This window comes from Myotis lucifugus, unplaced genomic scaffold (genome assembly GCF_000147115.1).
Source record: "Myotis lucifugus unplaced genomic scaffold, Myoluc2.0 scaffold_349, whole genome shotgun sequence".
Classification (NCBI taxonomy): Eukaryota; Metazoa; Chordata; class Mammalia; order Chiroptera; family Vespertilionidae; genus Myotis; species Myotis lucifugus.
Genome location: NW_005871397.1, coordinates 271,424 through 296,766, shown reverse-complemented (window position 1 = coordinate 296,766; position 25,343 = coordinate 271,424). Strand labels below are relative to the sequence as shown.

At 41.4% G+C, this 25,343-nt stretch overlaps 1 protein-coding gene across 1 annotated transcript in view; it reads left to right on the top strand.

Annotated features, from left to right (window-relative positions):
- CORIN (corin, serine peptidase) overlaps positions 1 to 25,343 on the top strand; it is a 159,026-nt gene that overhangs the window by 22,642 nt on the left and 111,041 nt on the right. Inside the window, exons 3-4 of the mRNA XM_014466634.2 lie at positions 2,797 to 3,004; positions 19,765 to 19,946. Coding sequence (XP_014322120.1) covers positions 2,797 to 3,004; positions 19,765 to 19,946 — 390 coding nt within the window. The remainder of the gene's footprint in view (positions 1 to 2,796; positions 3,005 to 19,764; positions 19,947 to 25,343) is intronic.

The window sequence follows — 25,343 nt, the reverse complement described above, 5'->3', positions numbered from 1 at the left end:
AACCCCCCTGATGGGCCCTGCTCTGTGCATGACAGGGGCGCAGTGCCCCAACCCCCTGATTGGCCCTGCTCTGTGCGTCACAGGGGGTGGCGCCACAACCTTCCCATCGACCCTGCCTTGAGTGTGATAGGGGGCGGTGCCCCAACCCCCCAATCAGCCCTACCCTGAGCGTGACTGAGGGTGGCATCGCAACCTCCCAATCCGCCCTGCTCTGTGCATGACAGGGGGCGGCGCCCCAACTCCCCAATCAGCCCTGCTCTGAGCCCGACCAGGGGCTGCACCTAGGGATTGGGCCTGCCCTCTGCCACCCAGGAGCAGGCCTAAGCCAGCAGGTCGTTATCTCCCGAGGGGTCCCAGACTGCGAGAGGGCACAGGCCGGGCTGAGGGACCCCCCCCTTCCCCCCCCAAGTGCACAAATTTTTGTGCACTGGGCCTCTAGTGTAATATAAAAGAAATTATAGCATTTGCTCAGTATACATGGGTATAATACCTGTGAATATAAATATAGACCTTGTGATATATTTTTATATACTTTTTAGCCTCTTTTTCATTGGCCATTAGGAATTATCTTCTCTAATAATTTTTTGACTCCAAACAGAGGTTACTCAGAAGGCATAGGTTTGAAGATCTGGAATTTCCACATAATAGCTGTGCACTGTGGGGCAGATATCTTAGTCTCTCTGAAATTGTTCCCTCATGTATAATATAGATGTGATGTCACTTAACTGGGTTGTGAAAATGGGACAACTGTGAATGAGAGAATTTGAGTAATTGTTTTGATGCCTGGCACAAGGTTTGTTTTCAACAAATGTTTTCTTAACACTGAAGTTTCCATAAATGATTTCATGTTTTTGATGGAGAAAATTTCGTTCTCAACTCTTATAAGCAAGCATCTCTGCTTGTAAAACCATGCATACAATTGTGCCATTTTGAAATCTCCCATCTACACGTTCTCCCCATCTATAATCCCTCCCACACTGAATTGTGTTTTAACTTCCATTACTAAGTGACTTGCATGTCATATTTATAAAACTTGCCTAGAACTCTCTACCTCAGCACTCATGCAAAGCAGAACTCATGTATGTATGTGTCTGTGTTCCGTCTGCGTATTTTAATTTGGATTTTTCTTTGTCTCTTTCCTTTCTTTCCCATTTTGTACTTTTATTTTGACAAGGTCCAAAAAAAGTGTTGTCTACTTTGTTTTTTGCCATGTCTATACTAGAGTCTAGCATACAGAGAAGTTCTGCATGTCACTGGTTCCCTTTCAAAGTGGAAATCATATTGTGATCATGCCCCACTGAGCTCAGTGTATTTTGGGTGATCAATAAATATATATCAATGAGGATTTGTGTCTTTCCATTAAGTGTAGGACTCTTTGAGCTAATGGTTACACTCTGGTCATTTGGAGGAATGACTTTCTGTAGGGCTTGGGTGGTTTTCAGAGAGTTTTGTAAGAGATGTGAGACTAGGCAGTGTGCCTAGAAGTAGACTAGAGAAGAGGATGAGAGATGTTTCAGGTGATCTATCTGAATGAATGAAGCAGAAAAGGGGGTTGGGAATCCTGCGATAGGGTAGGTTTATTCTGTATTTTAGATCAAAGGTTAGTCTGGCCATTTTATCCAGAGATGCAGCCTTATATTTTTTAAACATTATCTTTATTAAAATGAAGTGAAACGTAGGCTTAGAAAGATTTTTCTCTCCATTTCTTTGACTAGAAATTGTACAGTGATCAGAAGAGATGTTCCCTTTCTTGTTGAACTTCTTTCTGTTCTTGCTACAGGCAACATAATTAAAATTTATATTTCTACTTCATTTTCAAAGCCTGAAGATTCTTTTTAAGAGTAGCCTACTTAACCAATAACCAAAGTTTCAATTAATTTTTATAAAATAATGAAACTATATAAATCAAGAAGAGAATACACAAAAACATTAAAAAGAAAAATATAACTGTCTCCTATTAATATTTTGATTTATATCAGACCAACCATGCAAATTTATGGAATGAGGGGGAAGGAAAGGATGTGCAGGTGGCAGTGCCCAGGAGGAAAGACAGCCATGAGAAAATGAAAGCAGAGGCTCTGGGCTGACCCTGGACTGTCAACATAGTCAGGATTGGGAATCCTTGTATAATCACGTGTTTTTAAAAACAGAATCATAGTATACAAATTGTTTTGTGACTTGTTATTTTTATGTGTTATATTATAAGCACCATTCCATGCGATTAAATAATCTTTTAAAGCATCTTTCATATATCTAAGTTAAGTGATCTGTTGTGTGTTCCATAATATTTTAAACCAATCCCCTTCATTGAATGCTGAGGTGATTTATATCTTTTAAAAAATTGAAAACTATATAATGATGAAGATTCCTGTAGGTAAATCCATGTTCAAAATCACAATTATTTCCTTATGGTAAATTTTTTAGAAATGCTATTACAGTGTCAAATGATATGCACATTTAAAAGACTTATCCATATTGCCCTGCCCAGCTGTGATCCAGAACAATGATTGCCCATTTCTATGCCCACCAGCTACATGTGAGTGTATGTTTTCCACACATTTGCCCAGGACACAGATGCTCTTCCTCTGTGAATATAAGTAGCTTGATTTCATTGTCACACATCTGCATGTGCGTGCATCCCCCAGTCTTATATGTATGTATATATACGTCTATGATCATTCTTACTTATAGAATATATTTTATCTTATGAACACATTAACCTTTCATATCAAACAAGTTTGTAAACGTGTAATTCTGATGTGCCTGCTCCTAAATGTAATTATCTTGACTTCCCAGGTGCCTGCATGAACATCACCCACAGCCAATGTCAGATGCTGCCCTACCACACCACGCTAACACCTCTCTTCTCAATTGTCAAAAACATGGAAATGGAGAAGTTCCTGAAATTCTTCATGTACCTCCACCGCCTCAGTTGCTATCAACATATCATGCTTTTTGGCTGTAGCCTTGCCTTCCCCGAGTGCGTCGGTGATGGTGATGACAGGTATTTTGGAAACAAAATCTCATTCAGTGGTAAGAGTCACTTGTGGCAGAGGTGTCTGAGAGCAACACAATTCTCCCAAGTTATCACATTGTTGTTGTTGTTGTTGTTGTTGTTGTTAAAGGAGAAAAAAAATAACTCACACCAATCATAGCCAATTGCACATCTTTTAAACAAGAAATGTTTTGAAAACCTGGAATAATTTTATCTATGAGAAGAAATTATTCAGTATGTTAGATTGATGCTATCAGCTGGGATACTCAATAGCTATGTCAGTGAGGGTCTGGTAGAAGACAGACAGTATCCTTAAATGGGTGCTGGAAAAGAGTTTATTGAAGGGACTATTTATGAAGGTGTGGTTAGGCTTAAGAGAATAAATAAGTGATGGGGGGCACCAGGTCCCACAATAGGGGGGACGGGGGGACAGCACCTGGAGAGAGTTACAGGTATGGGGGCGGGTCTCCTGACAGGCCAAGTGGTGCGACCCCAACCAGAGGACCATGGCCACAGCCAGCCCTTCAGGGCCGCAGGAAGAGAGAAGGAATAAATACCCTGACCTCACTCTCCTCGTGCCCTTCCGTCTACCGGGCCTCCCACCAACTGAACTCACCAGCAACCATTGGGCAAGGGCATGCAATTAATGGGAACTCAATAGATAAGACTAAACATCTCATCCAGATATCATCAGCTCAAAAGTTCCATATCTCACCGTCTAAATCAGGTCTGAATGAGATGCGGGGTGGTTTTCATGGTCAACACTGGAACTCAGACCAGGGCCGGGAGTGGGGAGGGTAGATACAGAAGGACAGAGACTGCCAGCACAATATCAACTAGGATTAGAAATGATTTCCAATAAGGGTATATCAATGAAGAGTATGTCAAGGGATGTTTGAATACTAAGTATACATTTCTAAAGCATGTGTTAAAATAATAATCACAATTATTATCTGAATTGAAATGTTAGGAAGTTTTCAGAATAGTAATGTTAGAATGAATTGAGTTTTCAAGTGCAAATAGATTGCAAATTAGTGTATAAAATACACTTTCAATAGGCAAAGCCATTTTTTAATTGAACTGGAAAAAGCCTGCATGGCCATAGAATAGAAACTCGGTAGAATAGAAACAGTAGGTTCCGAACCGTAAGAACCATTAGCAGACACAGCATTCAGGAAAGTGTTGACGGGAAGAACCATCTGCAGAGGGTGTCTTCAGGGTAAAGAGTGAGAAGCTCTGTAAGGTCTTTCCCAGGAGTGAAAGCACACATGGGAGTAAGGAGGCCCCTTATGTTCCTAGAAGGGACTATTTATGAAGGTGTGATTAGGCTTAAGAGAACATCGATTGGTTGCCTCCTGTACACAGTGTCTCTAGTATTGGTCTCCTAGAGCTGCCTGAACAAATTACTTCAGCTGGGTGGCTTCAACAACAGACATTCATTCTCTCACTTTTCTAGAAGCTAAAAGTCCAAGATCTGGCAGAGCCATGTCCCCTCCAGGGGTTGGTGGAGGGTGTCGGCTGGTGTGTGTGTGCGTGCGTGTGTGCGTGTGTGTGTGTGTGTGTGTGTGTGTGTGTGTGTGTGTGTGTCCTTCCCTTGCCAGCTTCTGGTGGTTTCAGGCCTTCCTTGACTTGCGGCCATGTCGCTCCAGTCTCTCCCTTCATCTTCACATGGCCTTCCTTCTCTTCTGTGTTTGAGTCTTCAGTTCTGTCTCTCACGAGGGCACTTGTCATTGGATGGAGGGCCCAGTTTGACAACCTAATATGAACTCATCTTCTCAAGGTCCTTAACTTAATCACACCTGCAATGACCCTTTTTCCAAATAGGTCACATTCAATGTTCCAGAGGTTGGACATGGGCATATCTCTTGGGGCCACCATTGACCACACAGTGGCTGAGAAAGCAGGCTATGGAGGCACATGCCTCAGCCTTTTCATCTATAACATGGGAGAATAGTTGTATTTATTTTACAAAGTTCACGTGAACTTTAAATGACAGAGTTTGAAATAGTGCCTGGCTTTTAGAAATATTTCAATAGATGTCAGCAGTACTTACCAAATAGTGGATTGAAAAGAAGGGGAAGTACTGATGAAATTGAGAGCACAAAAATTATTTATAACACATGCTAAGTATTGAAGGACTGGGGCCGGGTGGGGGGGATGTAGACTACTATATGAATTAAAAGAAAATTACGTAGAGTACTCTGGGCTGCTGGAGCTGAATTCTAGTTCCATTTCTCCTTCATTTCAAACAATTTCATTTGTATCTTTTTGCTTTATCTTCCTCTGGACTCATGTGTGGGCATAAACAGGACAATGAAAGAGAATGCATTTGGCTTCCAGGAGACTCTTATTTCATTTCGATCATCCTTATTGTAATTCAGTTTCTGCTCTTAATCAAATTAGTTGCAAAATGCTCATTAAGCTGCTCACAGTCTTTCGGGCGTTCTTAGGTAAGATTTGTTTGCCTCCTGACCTGGTTTGTCCTGAGAAATGCTCTCATGCGAGAGTTTTCCATTTTGTGTTACAATGGATGATAATTTATAGTCAGTTTTCAGGTATCCTTTGGGGACTTATACTATTTTTTATTATATTTATCATCATATTTAATTTTATAATTACACTTTTAGGTCATTGCTTCCTACTATCATTTATGATGTCCATAGGACCTGCAAGCTAAGTTTAATAAGCAAAATAAGTTTGAGAAAAGTAAAACAGATTATGGAAAATAATTCTAACATATTTTTCTTATATTACATTATTGGACATACATTTACACTAATTTTTATTTTTCTCTGCTTTTCAAATAACAGAGAATTTCTTATATTCTATCCTAGAGAAAATAGCTACTTGATAACATTTAAAATTTAAGTTAAAAAGATATAGTGGGATGTATAATGATAGAGTTTTTAACTTGATTCCTTTGAGACCTCAGATACTCATTAAAACTACATTACATAATGAACTTGAACAGTGTCTATTTCATTTTATTTTTTAAAATATATTTTTATTGATTTCAGAGGAAGGGACAGGGAGAGAGAGAAACATCAATGATGAGAGAAAATCATTGATTGGCTTCCTCCTGCAGGTTCTCTACTGGGGATTGAGCCCGCAACCTGGGCATGTGCCCTGACTGGGAATCGAACCATGACCGACACTCAACCACTGAGCCATGCCAGTTGGGCAAACAGTGTCTATTTTAGACTAGGTTGCATTTAATAAGTGTGTGTGTGTGTGTTTCATGTACTATATAACCCAGGCTAATTGAAGTGGAATATAATTTATATAGATTCAGTGAAATATACCTCAAAATACAGGATTTAGCTGATAAGTCACTTGGGTAACACTAAAAATATGTGGGTTAGAAGAAATAGGGTAGAAATGTCAGCAGGCAGCGAGGGAGAAATTCACAATTCCTGGTCCAGGAGAACAAAAGTTTCTAGATGACTGGACACACAAGTCTCTGCATTTGAAAGAGGAAGCAGGCATTGCAGCCCCTTGCTTTTGATGTGTAACCAACACCCTCTCCCACCTTGTTAATAACAGGCCCATAACTTGGTCAAAGCTTGGAGAGGGTTAATTTGGCCTGGAAGGTCCAGCCTGGGCTTTGCTTCTCGAGGACACACGGGAGACCTGCTGCCTGCCGTCACCCGACTCACGTCTAACACTTTGCAGAGAAACTGCCCATGAAACGAGGCCTTAGCATTGAACACTTGATGTTTCGCTATTGACTTCCCCCTCAGGGGCGTTGCTTTGCCACTAGGTCCTTAGCAGAAATTCTTAATATCTGTGGAAAGAAATAAAAAATTTGTATATAACCAGATGACTAGAAGTTAAAGGTTGTATCTCTGTACTGTACTCAATCCATGTAGGATTGTTATCAGGATTAAAAGCCTTTCTTCAAATGATCTTTTTCAAAAGCATTCTACTTTTCCCCAAGTAAGGATGCTCACTGGAGTTTAGAGAATTTATCTGGCAACTGCAGAGAATGCACTTGAAAGACTGGGGGCAGGTGAGACCTGATTCAAACTATAGCTCCACTCGTTGTCAATTATAGGACCTTGGGAACTTTCGTTAGCCTTGCTGACCATCGGTTTCCTCATCTCTGTAATGATACTGATCATACCCACTTCATAGAGTTTGTGTTCATTAGACAATGATTTACATAACACGCTCGAACATGGTCTACACCAGTGATGGCGAACCTTTTGAGCTCGGCGTGTCAGCATTTTGAAAAACCCTAACTTAACTCTGGTGCCATGTCACATGTAGAAATTTTTTGATATTTGCAACCATAGTAAAACAAAGATTTATATTTTTGATATTTATTTTATATATTTAAATGCCATTTAACAAAGAAAAATCAATCCAAAAAATGAGTTCGCGTGTCACCTCTGACACGTGTGTCATAGGTTCGCCATCGCTGGTCTACACTATCTGGCACACAGTAACTTCTCCATAAATAATAAGCACTGTTATTGGTGGAGTACTCAAAGATGGTATGTGAGTTTCTGGGAGGGTATAAACTTCATCGGCTCTTTCAGAGATGCAAGATTTTCATATTTTTCTCACACTTCCCACCTACTAATTGATTTTCTACTTAGGTGCCAAAGCGATAATTCAAAAATGCAAATTAGCCCTGGGCAGTGTGGCTCAGTTGGTTGGAGCATCATCCCATATACCGAAAGGCACATACCCAGGTTGTGGGTTTGATCCCCAGTCAGGGTGTGTACAGGAGGCAACTGACTGATGGTTATGTGTTTCTCTCTCTCTCCCTCGCCCTTCCTCTCTCTCTCTCAAATCAATAAAAACACCATCTTGGGTAAGGATTAACCCCCCCCCCCCACACACACACACAAAAAAAAAATTACATGATGCCATTCCCCTGCCTCTACTCATTCTAGGGCTTTAAATTAGACACAGGTTACAAGCTAACCTCCTTGCCATGGCTTGGAAGCCTTCCTTGTTCCTCTAGTGTCATCAGCCTTGCCCTAGCTGCACTGACCTTTCTACTTCTCAAAAATGCCAACTTCTTTCTCATTTCAATTGTACATGTTGTTTCCTTTGCCTTTAGGGATCTATCCCCTCACACTAAGCCCTCTGCTCAACAGACAGCCCTGCAGAGAAACCTTCTATGACCACCCTCGGTGGTCCTCCTGTTATCTTTCACTGAAGCCTGACTGTGTCCATTTTTGCTTCTGTGTATGTCATCTCTCTTAACAATCTCCACAGTTTCAGAGAACTTGACTTTGTACATCGTTCTATCCTCAGTGTTCAGAACAGTGCCCAACATGTAGTAGGTGCTCAGTAAATTTTTGTAGGAATGGATGAATAAATAAATAACTCTTCAGTTAGGGAGGCCTTCTAAATGTTTAGGTAAATGGGAGTTCAAAACATATCGACTATAGTTGTACATGGCTTAGTTTAATTGATATGCTCCTGAAAGTTCATGTATAAATCAAATGTTCTACATATAAAATTAATTACAATCTTAAATGGAGTTACATGATATTCCCAGAAATGATTTAGCTTCTTTGTGAGTGAGCTTCAGTTGGCAGAACAGCCAGCTAAAATATAGGAACTTGCTCTTTTTAAGCTATCAAAATCCTGCATCTAATAGATGAGGAAGCACTACATTGTTCCTGAGGATTGGCTTGGGGATCAGCACTCTCTTTCTAATATTGACTACTACACACTCAGTTAAAAAGACGTTAGGTCAACAGTAGTTGGAAATCTTAGACTTAAGGTTTAGATAAAGAGCAGAAACACAACTATTATAAAATGTCTAGAGAATAATGGCCAGGATCACAATTCAAAATCTGTTCCTGTGAAGAATGGCTGAGGGGCCTGGAGTTGTAAAGCCCGGGATGCACCATGGCTGTCCTTGGGTTTCTGGGCCATGGCCTGGAAGAGGGGGCACACCTTCTCTGTATGCTCCCACAGGGCAAAGATAGAACCAATCATTGAAACTCACCGAGAAATAAATTCTCATTCAACTAAAGTAAGAACTTATGGATACTAAATTTGTCTACATATGTAATTGTCTCAGGAAATGATGAGTTATTATCACTGGAGGTATTTAAAACGACTGATGAGAACTTACTGGAGACATTTCAGCAAGGAATCCAGCTTATTTCAGTAAATTAATTTTCTGTTCAACTCAGGGCCAGTCCATTCATGATGGCCCATGGCACTTGATTGAGGAGTTCTAAAAACTTACGGGGAAAAAAGATTAGCCCTGGCCAGTGTGGCTCAGTTGGTTAGAACATTGTTCCCTGCACTGAGGAGTCTCGGGTTTGATTCCTGGTCAGGGCACATACCCAGGTTGCAGGTCTGGTGGTCGTGGTGTGTGTGAGAGGCAACTGATCTCTCTTTCTCTCTCTCTCTCTCTCTCTCTCTCTCTCTCTCTCTCTCTCTCTCTCCCTCCCTCCCTCTTTCCTACCCTCCCTCCCTTTCCCTTCTTCTTTCTCTAGAATCAATGAAAAACGTCCTTGGGTGATGACTTTAAAAAAAGATTAAATTTGCCATCCCTTTTCTGAAGGATACTTTATATTTGCATTGGGAAAAATAGTGAGAGAATCCAGTGGGGCTTTGTGGCGGGTTGTGTTGACACCCATGGAGAGAACTAGTATTTAGTAACGACAGATGGTCACCTAGCTGCCTCCAGAAAGGATGGGCTGCATTTACGGCAGGACTTCTGTTTTGCCACGTGGGGTTTGCTGATTGAGACCGTGCCGCCCAAAGCCCTCTTTCTCTCTATTTGACTCTCAGGTTCTTTCCTAAATAAATGTGAAGTGTTCAGAGTGTATCCTGTTGGGGAGGTGAATCTGCTCGGAACACATGCGAGTCTCAGGCACCTTGCCTGGTGCTCAGAGTTCAACAATTCATGGTGGAAAATAGAACTTCAGATCTGTCAGATCTGTCCCCTGTCACCCTGTTTCTCACACCTAAGTCTGTGAGTTTTGATTTTAAAATTCTGATAATAAATCAAGATTGTAATTCTGCTATGTTACTATCTTCCATTTGCCTTAGTTCATCTTTTAAGCTTTTGCTTTTGCTAATCTCCTGGTAGGTAACTCAGAGTCCTAGGCATATTTTTGTTTCAGCCACTAGAGAAGAATAGATATGTTAAAAGAAACAAGAGAGATTTAGAATTGCCTTTGGGAAGGCACAATTTGTTCATTTCCTATCAATGCCCTAGTCACCCTTTCAGAAGCGGCGGAGTTTCCTAGAAAAAGGATCCTGCACTCCAGCTCTCATTACTTAAAGTTACTGTAGAAGTTTCCCGTCATTTCAAACACATAATTGATTCGGTGTTCCTGTTGCGACTCCACCACATTACTAAGGATGCCCATAATATGAGATGGCCTCTAGCTGAATAGTCCAAATGGGCGTCTAAGTTGTTATTAGAATGAATTTTCAAAGCTTTGTTCTATGAGAATTATAAAGCCTCTCCCTCACCGTCCAATTTATCCTCAGAATTTCTACTGCTGCATATTGTTATATTGCCACACTACTTTTGAATTGAATTTTACTGATAATGTTTTAGTAAAAAAGTAACAAAATTGCCTTCCTGTAATGTAATTTAGAAGGCTTACTGTGTTCTTAAATATGTTATTTTATAAGACAGCATGTACCAATCTCCCATGTAAATGCAGCCCTGAAATCATCTAAAAAGCACTTGGAAAATATAATTTGATTTAAAACATTTCTTTGAAGAATTCAGGAATTATATAAAGTCAGCATAAGCTTTTTTATTACTTTTTTCTAAATGGAGAATAATTACATACTGTTACTTTCTTTTACTAAAGATTTTATCTCTGTCCCAAGAACTCTATGGTGTCAAAAATAAATGCAAACATTATAGCATTGCATTTTTATAATCATAATTTTTAAAAAATTATATACATCAGTAGGCAAAGAAAAAAGACATGCTTTGTTGCTATTACCAACTAACTATTCTGAAAGTCATTTGTGGCTTACTTCCCTGATTTTACCTGCTGACCTAGAAATAGCAGTCTTTATTATTATTATTATTATTATTTATTTTTTTAAATCCTCACCAGAGGGTATGTTTATTGATGAGAGAGAGAGAGAGTGAGAGAGAGAAACATCAATGTGAAAGAGAAACATCGATTGGTTGCCTCCTGTACACACCCCACAGGGGATTGAACCCACAGCCTTCTGTTGTACAGGACGATGCTCCAACCAACTGAGCCACCCGGCTGGGGCACCAGCAGTCCTTTCAGCCACACCAGTGCTGGACACCCGGCTGTTCAGGTGCTCAGTTGTATCACAGTTTCTTTTTCAACCTCATTCAACCTCCAGCAACACAAGTTGAAAATGCTTTTTGGCATTTTATATAAAATATCAATGATAAGTAAGGTTCCATTTTATGAGCCAAAAATGGCTCCATGTGGGGGTAATAGAGTCAGATAACTCCTGGAACTTTTATTTTACAAAGATGTAAAGCTAGAGAATCAGGCCATGAGGCTCAAGTCTTTCTGAAATGCCTTGTCATATCACTGACAGTTTCTCAAGCACACGTATTTCATCGAGCTCAGTGAATTAGTATGTTGACTTTTCACCTCAATAATTCCTTGGTATTATGTGGATGTGGCTAGAATTTAAATTTAATACTTGTGATTCAATTCATTCAAAGATCTGTACTGAAGGCATCCTTTCATGATGTACAAAAATCAAAACAGCTGCAAAAATAATTTAACAATAGCAAGTTTCTTTGGTGATTTGTTAATCCTCTATCCCATGGGCCCTGGTAAGTATGCCAAGTATTAATGAGAATCAGGTTCATGTTGGTTAGAAGGGTGTAGAATTTATATTCTCTTTCAAGGGTGGTTGTGTGGTTTTACATTATTCACACCCATCTTAATTTAAGCTGTGTTTATCTGTTGGTATTTCCTCGAGTTTCTGTTTTAAGGGTGACACCCTGCTCTTGGCCTCTAAGTGAGACATTTAATTGTAGGGCTTTCACCCATAGCAATTTTACTGACATTTTTCTCTGACATGGGAATTATTTCAAGACTGAACAGCATGTGTAGAATTTGCTGACACGCAGGGAGGGATCAGGTGAGCAGGGACGCGTGAGCTCCTGTACAGACCGATTAAGTTGGGAGTCGGTAGTGGGCTCTGCTCCCAACTTTGCTACGGATAGCTTTGTTCTAAGCAGGCCACCACATTATCCTTGGACTGTAATTCATTCATTTCTCCAATAAATATTTGTGGAGTGCTGACTGCACATACTAGGGATACAGCAGCAAACAAAACAGACAAGAATCCTTGGCTAATGGAGCTTATACCATATTGGAAAGAGATAGACAATAAGCAAATCAATAGATAGCAAATAAATAAATAAAGTAGATCAGATAGTGATAAGGGCAATGGAAAATATCCAGCAGGAAAGCTTTGGGAGAATGGGGTATGGTGGCAAGAGATGCAATTTTAAGCAGAGTGTTGTTCAGGAAAACCTCACTAAGTAGATTACATTTGACCCATCTGGACATAGGGATGTAGGAGGTGAGGGAGACCCGGATATTCTGAATGTTCTGTGGTAACTGACGTAGGTGGGGAAGACGGCCTGATGGAGTCAGTCCTGCAAGTAGATGCAGATGCTGTTGGCAAGGATGTGAGTGTTGGGGCGTAGACATAGGGAGGGTAGAGGGTCTTGCCAGGCATATGTAGAGTTTGGGAGCGAACTACCTCTCAGCTTCTGACATCAGCTCATTCAACAAGGATATCAGAAAGTTATCAGTTTATTTATTCTCTTATCAAGCACATATTAGCACCTACAATGTGTCAGGCACATAGTTTGATGCGGGAGATGTAGAGATGAAGAGCACACAGTTCTGCCTTTGAGAGATTCCCTAATAATAGGGAACCAGACACGAAAACATTGAAATGGCTGGACAATGTGAACAGCTTACAAGGTGTGGGGGTAACGCAGAGAGGAAGGAAGAACTCTTTTCATCTGGCATTGTTAGAAATGGCTGCTTCCAGAGAGGTGGTAACAGCTACACTGGGTTTTAGAGGACGAATAGAAGTTTGCTGTGTGGAAAAGGTGGGAAAAGAAGGCATTTTAGGTAGAGTAACAGCCTAGATCTATTATATATTAGGGAAACTAGTTTAATTTTGCCAGAACATAAAATGGGGCGAGAACAATTGGATTCGAAGATGTAAAATTAGCAGGACTTCATGATTAATTACACATAAATGGTGGGGTTGAGGGTGAGGCAAAGGTTTGGGGACTTGAGGACTTGGGTTGATGGTATTACCACCAACAAAATTAGGCATGTCAGAGGAGTGGTGGTTGTGGTGGTGCTGGGAGATAATGAGTTAATATTGTCTCGATCCGGTTCAAGAAGTGCAAGACAGTAATTTCTTTTCAGTGGAGATAAAAACAGCTTTCCTTCTGTAGGAGGTGCCATGATTTATACATTCGTGCCAGTGGTACACTGGTAAACTGGCTCCCTGAAGACAAAACAAAACAAAACAAAACTGTCGTTTGTAGCATTTACTGATTTCTGTGGTGGATTTCACAGAAAAGATTTCAAGCTAACAAGGGTTTAACAATTTATAGCACACCACTACATCTTATCCCTTTACCAGTATTTGCTGAGCTCCCGCTAGGTGTGATGCATGCAGCATTACTTCTCCATATCCATTTTCCACCTTCCTCCATCTGACAGGTTCTCAATGGCTACTGTTTTTGCTTTCTGTGGGGCTCAGCCCATGCGAACCACCAACAGGACATCAGAGTGTAAGCAGAGAGTCAGGTTGGGTAGTGATCCCCTAGTTTCTTCGTGGCCAGATTACCCCGGTTGCTTGCATCCCACTTGAGAGGCTATGGCTCCTCTCTGGCAGCCTTTCCCATGTAGCTCTCTGTGTGTCCCACTAACTGCCCGTCCCCTTTGTCCCTTAAGTCTGGGATGCTAACAGCAACCCGTCCCAGCATACTGCACTAACCCTGCCAGCGCCTTCATAGGCGGCCCTTTCATGGAGGGCTCTGTAGTGGTCCTAATCCAGCAGGTCATTTCTTTCCTGCTGGAGCCATGGCTATTACAAATGAAAAATAATGTATAGTCCTGGTTTTTAAAGAGTTTCAGACCAAGGTGACCCCCAAATACCCTGACTTCTCGCATTATTTTTCTTCAGATGTGAGACAGTGACATATTCAAACATTCCCTTGAACACTTTTCTATCTCCGTGTCTAGGGAACCTCTTTCCTACCACTCTTCTACCCCATCTTATGAGGTGTCTTCAGACCATCGGAATGTGCTGATGCGGAAAGCTGGTGTTGTTGGTCCACCCCAGAGCAAACAGGCCATCTGTTGCTTGTTTGTGTTCCCCAGCAGCGGTGATGAATGCATGTTCCTGTGTCATTCGCGGATGTATGTTCCTGTGTTATCTGTGGCTCATGTTTGTGAAGAGTGGCCAGCGAGGTGAAGCATTTTGGAGCACTGGGCTGGAGTCACAGTAACCGGCTATGTGATCTCCTTTCTGGGTTTCAGATTCCTCACAATGTAAATGGAAAAAACAAAATAAATTATCTTTCAAGACCCTTCCAGCATTAACGTTCTCCCCAAGACTAAGGACTGCAGCTCTAGGAGCTCCCTGTGACCATGACTTTGTAAGCATTGCTCACCGAACAGCTCAGCCTCACAAAGACAGATTCAGGAATATATTTTTAAAAAATGATTGTGTGAATGTCATCGATGAATAGTGCACCTAACTCAAAAGTATGCCTCTGACCAAGCGAGATACCAAAGAAAAGTGCATCAGTTACCCACGGCTGGAAAGCACATTACCACACATTTAGCAGCTGAAAGTAGCACACAAGTATTATCTCATAGTTCCTGTGGATCTGGAATTGGTCCTCTGCTTCAGTGTCTGTCATATGGGTACAGTCAAGGTGTTAGCTAGGGTTGGGGTCTCATTTGAAGGGTCGACTGGGGAAAGATCCACTTTCACGTGATTGTTGGAAGAATTTCAGTTCCAAAGGGCTGTTGGACTGAGGGCCTTAGTTTCTAGCTGGCTATTGGCCGGAGGCTACTCTCAACTCCTTGTTACGCGGCCTCCCCAATATGGCAGTGTGCTTCTTCAAAGCGAATAAGGGAGAGAGTCTCTAGCAATAGAGAAGTCACCTCTTATTTATGATGGAAATGACATCCCATTACCAGCTGTTGGTTGGAAACAAGTCACTAGGCCAGCCCACACTCAAAGGAAGGGGCTCACACAGGCCTGCACACCAGGAGCCAGAGGTTATTGGGGGTCCTCTTAGAGTCTGCCTGGGAGATTCTTTTTTTTTTTTTTTTTTGGAGGGGGATAGTTTTAAACCCTGAGCTCTCCTAATATATTTAAAAATGAGTTTATTTGCCAAACATAAAATGTGACAATTAAATGTAACATGAGATCCTGAATGGAGATTTTTAGGGGTATTTAATTTAGTTAAAGATATTGTGCCAATGTTAGTTTCCTGGTTCTGATCATTGAACAGTGGTTGTATAAAGTGTTAGCCTTGAGGGAGCCTGGATGCAGGCTATATGACAACTTTCTATACTATTTTCATAACTTTTCTATAGGTCAAAAGTAGTTAAAAAGTTAGAAAAAGTCATTTGTAAAACTTAAAAATTCTAAGTCATATAAGCCTACTCTGCAGCTGTAGCTTACTCAATAATTTTAACATTAGATCTTACCAGAACTTTTTTTTTGTAGACGAAGTGTAAAAGTTTTTGGGGGATGGTGACATGTTGTTCAAAAGGGAACAATAAAGAAAAATCTGTAATTTGGTAAATAAATTTTAAAAATTGTTGGTAAATTTGCTTAAAACTGTATAGGTAAAATCTCCAAGTTTTTAATAGATAAATCATTTTAGGACATCCCTTCTAGTGGAAACACAATAAACACCTCATATCATTATATAGTATAATTACTCATATGATAACTGTTTCCGGCTTAAACTTTAGTTGAAATGTGTTAGAGACTTTCGCATGACACCAAGGGCACTTCACACATCAATTGAAAATAATCACCAATTCTAAAATAGTATTCTGATAGCCAGATCCGACCCCTGCCTGTGCTGAGCACTGTTTTCAGATGTCAGTCTGCTTGTTGCTTGGATATAGGCACTTATGTTCCAAAATAGTGTGGTCTATCTCACCCCACTGCTCCATGTGATGAAAGCAAAATACTTCAGCTCCTCATAGGCAGTTGAATGTCATGCTAAACAAGAGCAAATGGCTCCTCATTTTGCTCACTGTTCAAAAGGGCTGCTGGTTATTAATACTCTCTCACTGTTTCACATGTCCTGGTGCAGCAATTTAAAGCTTATGGGCCTCTGTTGGTTACACCTCTTAGAGCTATTTGGAAATGCTCTACACATTTTTCTTAGAACCCATTTTTAGAATGGGAGGCCTAATGGTATTTTAATGTCTCTGTATATTCCCAGAACAAATTTCGAGAAGAAAATGTCTATTACCTTTTGAAATTTAGCAAAGCCGGTGGGGTTATCGCTGCTCCTCTGAGAAGCACTGTGTTAAAGGATACATTTTGATGTATGAAATGTTAGTGATAAAAGCACCGTATAAACTCAGCTCTTCCAAACCTCTCACTTTTCAAATGAGGAAACTGAGTCTTGGTGTGGGTGAGCTGTTGGCACAAGATCAGGCAGTGAGGAGTGGCCGTGTGAAAGTTTTACGGTGGCCGACTTACCCTTTCTTGCGGGAAGTGTCCATACGAAAAGTCAATGAGAATGTCAGCTTAGGAGTGAAGACAGCTTTAGAACAGAAAGCAGTCTGCTGGGCCCCTGCATGAAACTTCATTGCTCTTACTGTAGAGCAGCGGTTCTCAACCTGTGGGTCGCGACCCCTTTGGCGGTCGAACTACCCTTTCACAGGGATCGCCTAAGACCATCCTGCATATCAGATATTTACATTACGATTCATAACAGTAGCAAAATTACAGTTATGAAGTAGCAACAAAAATAATTTTATGGTTGGGGGTAAAAACATGAACTGTTTTAAAGGGCCAGAAGGTTGAGAACCACTGCTGTAGAAGATTCCGAGAAAAAATGTGGCGTGATCCAAAAATATGTGGGTCCAGAGGTGAGGGAAGGTCCAGGAACCACCTGGGAGAGTTGAGCCTCCAGAGTTAGCTCTGTAGTGATCTCCCCCTCCCCAGTGTTGGATGAATTTTTCCCTCCTGTAAATGGCATCTGAAATGCCATTAATTAGAGATTCCTTGGCTCCAGCAAGTCTTCTAATGATGCAAACGCCTTTGGGAGGGTTAAGTGTCCATCTGTTATTATAAGTTACTCTGTGCTATTGTCATCCTTCTTCTTCGAAAGCCCAATTGCGATCTGCTCACTTGGGGAATGCAGTTTTGATTGCAGGAAAGGAAGACAATGTTTAAGAGCAAGTCATGTTCTGGTGGAGATGGCTGTCTAGTGGGGTGCTTGAGTGGGGTCCGGATGATATCAGAGACTGGGACCTGCGTCAGGGACGCAAAGGCAAAGGAAGAAATGCCGAAGTCAAGCCTTGCTGGTCTTGAAGTTTTACGGTGGGTTATCGCACACCTGGAAAGGAAAGGTACATACCTTTCTCCTTCCCTTGTGTTCCTTGGCCCCTTTGGCAAACACTGATCATTGCAGCTTAACTAAGAGTTTGTAGAATGAAGGAGAACCTAATCTCTGTGTATATGGCTGGTCCTCTCTGAAAGTGCCTATCAAGTTCCTAACTGCCCGTGAGTTGAGCTTTGGAACACACATTCCTGGAGTAAGAGCTGACATGTAGTGGAGTAGTTAATAGGGTGGGTTTTAGGTCAGTCTGCCAGGGTGTGAATCCTGGCTCTGACACTCCCGCCCTCAGTGACCCTGGCCAAGTCTCTTGTTTGTCCTGTGCTTCAGTTTCCTTACTTGGGTGTTAGGAATGATAGTACTGGCACTTAGCACTTAGAGCTGCAGTGAGAAATGAAGGTGTCAATGCACACGAAGCACTCAGAAGAGAGGCTAGCAACGTGTAAGCTAGTGCGCAGGAATTCTATGTTCTCCACCTTCCTCAGCCATGTACCCACGTTTTAGTTGAGAAAATAGAGTCTCTAACTTCTCTGGAATGAGATAGAAAATGTTATTTAAGTGATACTTTCTTAGTCCTATAAATACCTAATATATTTCCTGAATGGCAGTCAGGTATTCTTTTTACACCAAGATACTTGCCTGGAGCAGGTCAACATGTTTTATGCCTTAAGCCTAATCTTTCAAGTGCAAAACCCATTGTTCTACATGTTCACTAACAAATTGAATGACATATTGATGTCGATAGATAGCTATGTGAATATCAGGACTCTAAAAGATATTCAGTTTGGGCCCTGGCTAGGTAGCTCAGTGGGTCCTGATATGCCAAGGTTGCAGGTTCAATCCCTGGTCAGGGCACAAAATCAACCAATGAATGCATAACGAGGTGGAATAACAGATCTCTCTCTCTCTCTCTCTCTCTCTCTCTCTCTCTCTCTCTCTCAAATAAAATAAAACCATTCAGTTTTAACACAAGTTCCTAAGCTTCAGATTATGAGGTCAAAAGCACTCGTATATGAAGGAAATTGCTGAGTATGCCTTTTCCACATGTTTATGTATAAAAAGATCTGTCTCCCAAGAGAGATCCTGTTTGATCAAGGAACTCTTAAAGCCCAATTATTAGGTCCTTATATGAGCATAGACACTATAGAACAGTAGATAGAGTGTGGACTGAAAGTGGAAACATCTGGATTCTCTTCCCAGTTCTTCCATTAAGAAGCTATGTGACCTGCAGTCAATCCCAGAATCAGGTCCTGTCTCAAATGAAGGGTTTGAACGAGGTGTTGTTTAAGGTTTCTCACAGATCTAATACTGTGTGGCTCTGAAACATGTTAGTGACACTACATTGGCGAAGTGTGTGCTTTGCTTTGACTGACATGTAGATTTTCTTTCCCAGTTTTTTTTAAAAAAATCATTTGAAATGCTCACCAGCCAGGGTGAGAGATGCAGTCTGTAGCTGCAAAATAGAACAAGCCCCCTAAGTCACTGCGCGCTGGAGCCAGAGTGTTTGATGGCATGTCAGTGAACAAAGGCAAGCTCCGGGGCATCGTTTCTCTTCCCATTAATAGGCAGTTGCCTGCATTTTTCTATTTTGCAGAAGATAAAATAGAAATCTGAGAAGATAAGTAACTTTATAAACTGTCAATAAATGCATTGCTTATACTCGTAACTGCAAGTAAATAACTGAGTTGCCACATGTCTTTATGTGTCTTTTCCAGGGAGGCAGTGGAAATGAAGGAACAGCCTTCTCTCTGCCTCTCAGGGATACTTTGAATTTCTCAAAGGGAAGAACAGAAATGAGATGAACCTATTTTGTGACCTACTTCTGCCTTTCCCATTTGGGGGCCTTTATTTCCAGGTTCATTTACTCCTTTTGGCATAAGTAGAGCTCCTTTTGGATCGACAGGTTTATGTTAACACCTTAGACCTAAGAAGAAAAATACTGGGGGAGTCAGTGCTTCTACAGGAGATCAATGACATATTATGGAACTGGCTTATTCCCTCTAGAACCAGGACATTAGGCTGTCTGACACTCTTGTTATAGGATTGAATGTAGAAATTTAAGTTGTTGCCATAGTGAATATGAATTAAGATAATACTACAGCCCTCATGGCCAACTTTAATTTCAGTATTATTTCGAGAAGCAGTCTATAAAAATGTTAATTTTCACTTTTCTCTTTTCTTCTAGACACGGACTCCTGCCCTGTCGGTCCTTCTGTGAGGCTGCAAAAGAGGGCTGCGAGTCAGTCCTGGGGATGGTGAACGCCTCCTGGCCCAATTTCCTCAAATGCTCCCAGTTTAGAAACCAACCCGAAAGCAGCAACATCAGCAGGACTTGCTTCTCACCAGAGCAGGAAAAAGGAAAGCAATGTAGGTGTCTGTGTTTCGTTGCATTTTTAACAGTTGTAATTGAACTGTACCATTCATACAAGGGCGCATACAAATAATGTGTACCGTGCAATAACTTTTATCAAAGTGACCAGACCTATGCAATTGACATCTGGATCAAGAAGGAGAATCTGATCAGCATCCCAGAAACGCTCTCGAGGCCTCTCCAAGTAGCCTCGCCCTCCCGAAAGAACCTCTCCCCTGACTTCTAGCTCGTTAGGTAGTTCTGCCTGTTTCTTAACTTGGTATCAATGGAGTCATACAGTATGTACTCCTTTTGTATCTAGCCGCCTTTGCTCAGCATTATGTTTAAGAGATCCATTATGTGTTCATCTTCGTGTGGTTTACTCATTCTCATTGTTGTATAGTATTCTAAGATATTATTATATCACAATGCATTTTTCTTGTTGATGGATATTTAAGTTGTTTCTGGCTACTATGAATAGTGATACTATGACTATTCTTGTTCGTATTTTTGATTCGCTATGTATTTGTTCAGCAAAAGAGTTTTTAAAGTGGTTGTAGCAATTTATACTCCTACAAGCTATGTGTGAAAATGGCAGTGGCTCGAAATCTTCCCCAATACTTAGTATCGCCTGTCTTTTTCATTTTGGCAATTCTGATAACAGTATTGTGGTATCTCTTTGTGGTTTTAAGTTGCATTTCCTGATGAATTTAATTGCATTTTCACAAAATTTTTATTTGAATCTCTTTTAGCAAAGTGTCTCTCCAAATATTTTGCCCATTTTTAAATTGAGTACTCTGCCTTTGTCCTCGACATATACTTCTTTATGCATTCTGGATATGCAGTCTGTGGGGTATATGTATTGTGAAGAGTTCCTACTCTGTGGCTTCCCTCTTCTCCCTCTTCTTAGTGCCTATGGTGGAATAGAAGGTCTTACTTTTAATGGGTCTACATTATTGATCACTTGTGGTCCTCAGCTTTCTATTTTTTAAAAAAAATATTTTTATTGATTTCAGAGAGGAAGGGAGAGGGTGAGAGAGATAGAAACATCAGTGATGAGAGAGAATCATTGATTACCTGCCTCCTGCATGCTCCTCACTGGGGATCGAGCCCGTAACCCGGGCATGTGCCCTTAATGGGAATAGAACCTGGGACTCTTTAGTCCACAGGTCGACGCTCTGTCCACTGAGCCAAACCGGCTCGGGCATCCTCAGCTTTCTAGACTCTCCTGCTTCAGTATATAGGAGCCTCTTTCTAAGTTACTAGGGGGACTCTTTGGCTTTCACACTTAAGTTACGGTTGCCTGTAACTTTGAGTTACCTTTTTCTAGGACATTGATTCCAGCAGTAAGCTATCCAATCCATTGTCCTTATAGTTACTATTCCTCTGTACGTCTCAAACTCTTGGTAAGTTACCCCATTTAGTGCATTCCTTTCCATAGGCATGCTATTCCAATTCACCTCTGTTGAGGGTTTTAAAAATTGGACCACCTCTGTATGCCAGGGAATGTCTATCTCCACTTAACCATCAATGATGTTAACTTCTCTACTATCCCAGCATGTGATCCAGATCAAGAACCCCATCATATCACCTCCTTTCTTGGACCACTCCTGGGACTGTCACAAGTTGAGGTTTCCAGAAGCAGCCACTGAGAGGGAGTGTGTTGTACAGGGTATTTTAGGTAAAGGAGATAGAGAAAGCAGGATTGGGCAGAGGGGAATGTTAAAATAAGATCCAGGTCCATAAAAGCCTCAGCTAAATCCAGGGGGAGCTGTGGGGCACATATGGCCTGAGAGAGCTGTTCCATGTTGGGCCAAGATAGCTGGGTCTTTACAGTGTTGTACCGCATAATGACGCTTTGGTCAAGGACGGACCTCATATACAACAATGATCCCATAAGACTTAATGCAGCTAAAAAATTCCTGTCACCTATAACCATCATAACATCATTACGGTGCATTACTCACATGTTTGTGGTGATGCTGCTGTAAGCAAACATACTGCGCTTCCTGTTGTATAAAAGAATAGCACATACAATTATGATAATAAATGACTGTGTAACTGCTTTATGTATTTGCTATACTATACTTTTTATTATTATTTTAGAGTGTACAGTTTCTACTTATAAAAAAACTAGAGGCCCGGTGCACAAATTCATGCATGGGTCGGGTCCAGCCAGCCCACCCCGATGGGGGCCCATCGGGCTGGGCCGTCTGGGGTGAGGGGCCTCGGGCAGTGGGCTGGCTGGCCCCGCACCTGATTGGGGTGTTGGGGGCCAATCAGGGCCTGGATCAGGCTAGTTGGCTGCTACAGTGCTTGTTATAGCCACCAGTCATTCTGGTTGTTCTGGTCATTCCGCCATTCTGGTCGCTGGGCTTTTATATATATAGACTAGAGGCCTGGTGCACGAATTCATGCATGGGTGGGGTCCAGTCGGCCTGCCCCATTTGGGGCCGATCGGGCCAGGCCGGCCGGGGGAGGGGACGTGGGAGATTGGCTGGCCGGCCCACCCCCGATCTGGGAGGGGGGCGGGCTGATCAGGGGCAGGGCAGGCTGAAGGGAGGGCCGGGTGGTTGGCGGGCCAGCCCCACCCCCTGGCCAAACTCCCGGTTGAGGGGACAATTTGCATATTAGCCTTTTATTATATAGGAAGTTTGCTGTAAACCAGTGTGCCGAGTTACTCCAGCAGCAGCCTCAGACATCTCGTGTTTACTGTGTCTTTTGCTTGCATCACTTTTCTCTTGTGCTTGATTTAATCTCATGTTGTTTGTACAAGCACAGGCTATACAGATTTGTAGCCTAGAAGCAATAGACTATTCCATGTAGCCGAGGTGTGCAGCAGGCCGTACTGTCTAGGTTTGTGTAAGTGCACTCTATAATGTTCATACAAGGATGAAGTTGCCTAACGACGCATTTCTCAGAACATCTCCTGTTGTTAAGCTGGGCATAACTGTATACCTCCCTCACTCAGTCACTGGATGTGGTGCTTCCTGGGAAGGGTGTGCCTTGGGTGAGGCAGCTCTCTGCAGCTGAGGCAGAGCTTGAAGAAGGGGCTAGAGCACTGGTTCTCAATCTTCTGGCCCTTTAAATACAGTTCCTCATGTTGTGACCCAACCATAAAATTATTTTTGTTGCTACTTCATAACTGTAATTTTGCTACTGTTATGAATTGTAATGTAAGTATCTGATATGCAGGATGGTCTTAGGTGACCCTTGTGAAAGGGTCGTTCAACCGCCAAAGGGGTCGCGACCCACAGATTGAGAACCGCTGGGCTAGAGGCTGTTGGCTGACAGTGGGGGAGACAAATTCTCTCCTGAATGGTAAGCACATAGAATGTGAACAAATCTCCTGATCCAGTCCGAGACTGAGCTGATTTTGCTGTGTTTGTAAGGCATGTTAATACGACTCCATGTACCTCTGGTTCGTTTCCATTCTGAGGGAGCGCTTCTCCAGTGGGCCCCACTGAGAAACTGAGACATCTATTGCACTCCGCTCCTCCATGGGCAGTCCCGAATGCTCATGTTTTTCTTCTGAGGACAACAGCATTGCTGGAAGTTTTACTGCACTTTGCTGAGGTTTTCTGCTGAGCTCTTTAGCTTCTCCTTTTTTGATAAATTATAGTCAATTTATTTTGTATTATTCTCACTATTACCCATAACCTATTCATAGGTTTTCTCTTTAATCATAGGATAATATATTTCATAGATTTTTAGAGCTGGGATGGACTTTTGTTGTTGTTGTTGTTGTTAATCCTCACCTGAGGATATTTTTCTATTGATTTTTTTCCACTTATTTATTTATTTAGCTTCTTGTTCTTTGTGGCAAATGCCTTGAGGGGAAACCCCTAAATGCCTTAAGGGGGAATCCTTCCCATGGCCCACTTGTCTGTGTCTCCTTTCTCACTGCTTACTTGACCCCTCACTAAAATGCTAATATTTTTTGGCAGCACTAAAATGCTATTTTTTGTCTCTCTACCCCTGTGGGATTGCCAAAGCTCTACTGACTTCTTTACCTGTTTGCAGTGGCCCAATGTCCAGATTCTCAGTTTCTAGCCCTATGACAAGAATCAGCAAGTCCTGTAAGACAAAGAGCACTGCAGAACCTCGGTTATCTTCTCTCTGAGGTCTCAGCCACTCACCTCCTACCAGTCTCACCAGCTGCCAGATGCCTTTAAATAGATGTTTCTTGTGTTTTATCTGGCTCTTCTGGTTTTACGGTGAGGGCATTGACCTGTCACAAGTTACTACATCGTAGCCAAAAGTAGAAGCTTGTTTTATTTCTTTTTAGCACAGTCTTTAGTAGAGGTCTGCTGCTAAATTAGGATTCCCTCCAAAAGATGGTAGATAGCAATAAGCCATCAGAGGGATGGGTGAGTGTTTGTATATGAAAGGGAAGTCTCTCAAATCTCTTGTCATCCATCTACTTTTGCCCCTCTTTTGGTAAGAACACCTAATCAGTGGTCATTTGGACAATGTAGCACGTTGATAGAGGACTTAAGAATCCAGAGTAAATGTGAAAATGAACTGATGGTCAAAAAGTACTAGTTCTTGAAAATCAAAATAACATTTGTAGTCTTTAATAGCTCAAGCTGAAATGCCACTTAATATAGGTTCTCCAGATATCAGAAGATATTACAAATCTTCTGATCTTGGAAAAGATTGATGATCCATTTATATTTGAAAACTTGTGTTTAAATAAAATAGAAATTTCCTAAGTACATTCATCTGAGATTCTCTACTTGTCAGTCTTTTTAGAATTATTGGTTATACTATTTTTCCATGCAGACTTAATTCCACCAGGATGCTAGCCATCATATATATGTCCATAATATATGTGTTAGGGATAAAGCTACTGCTAGTTATAATCTTTGTGTGTATATAAAATTATAATTTCTAGCACACACACATAGTTATTAAAATATGTTTATGTACTAAGAATATACTCTATGCTAACTAAAAAAGTACTTATCATAGAATATAGTCATAATCATATAAGGGTTTATGCTGTAGGGCCACTTATAACTATAACCCATGAAGTCCTTTTCTCATTTTTTTTTTTTTTATTATTTTTTTTTTATTTTTTTTTTTCGCTTAAAGTATTACAAAGGGTATTACATAAGTGTCCTTTTTTTCCCCCCCCGCCCTTGACACACCCCTACCCTCCCTTACCCCCCAGTGTCTTATGTCCATTAGTTATGCTTATATGCATGCATACAAGTCCTTCGGTTGATCTCTTACTCCCCTCCCTCCTGCCCCCCAACTCTCTCTGGCCTTCCCACTGCAGTTTGCAATCAGTTTGAGGCAGCTCTGCCTCTGTATCTATTATTGTTCAAAGTTTGTAATGGTCTTTATTATCCATGAATGAGTGAGATCATGTGGTATTTTTCCTTCATTGACTGGCTTGTTTCACTTAG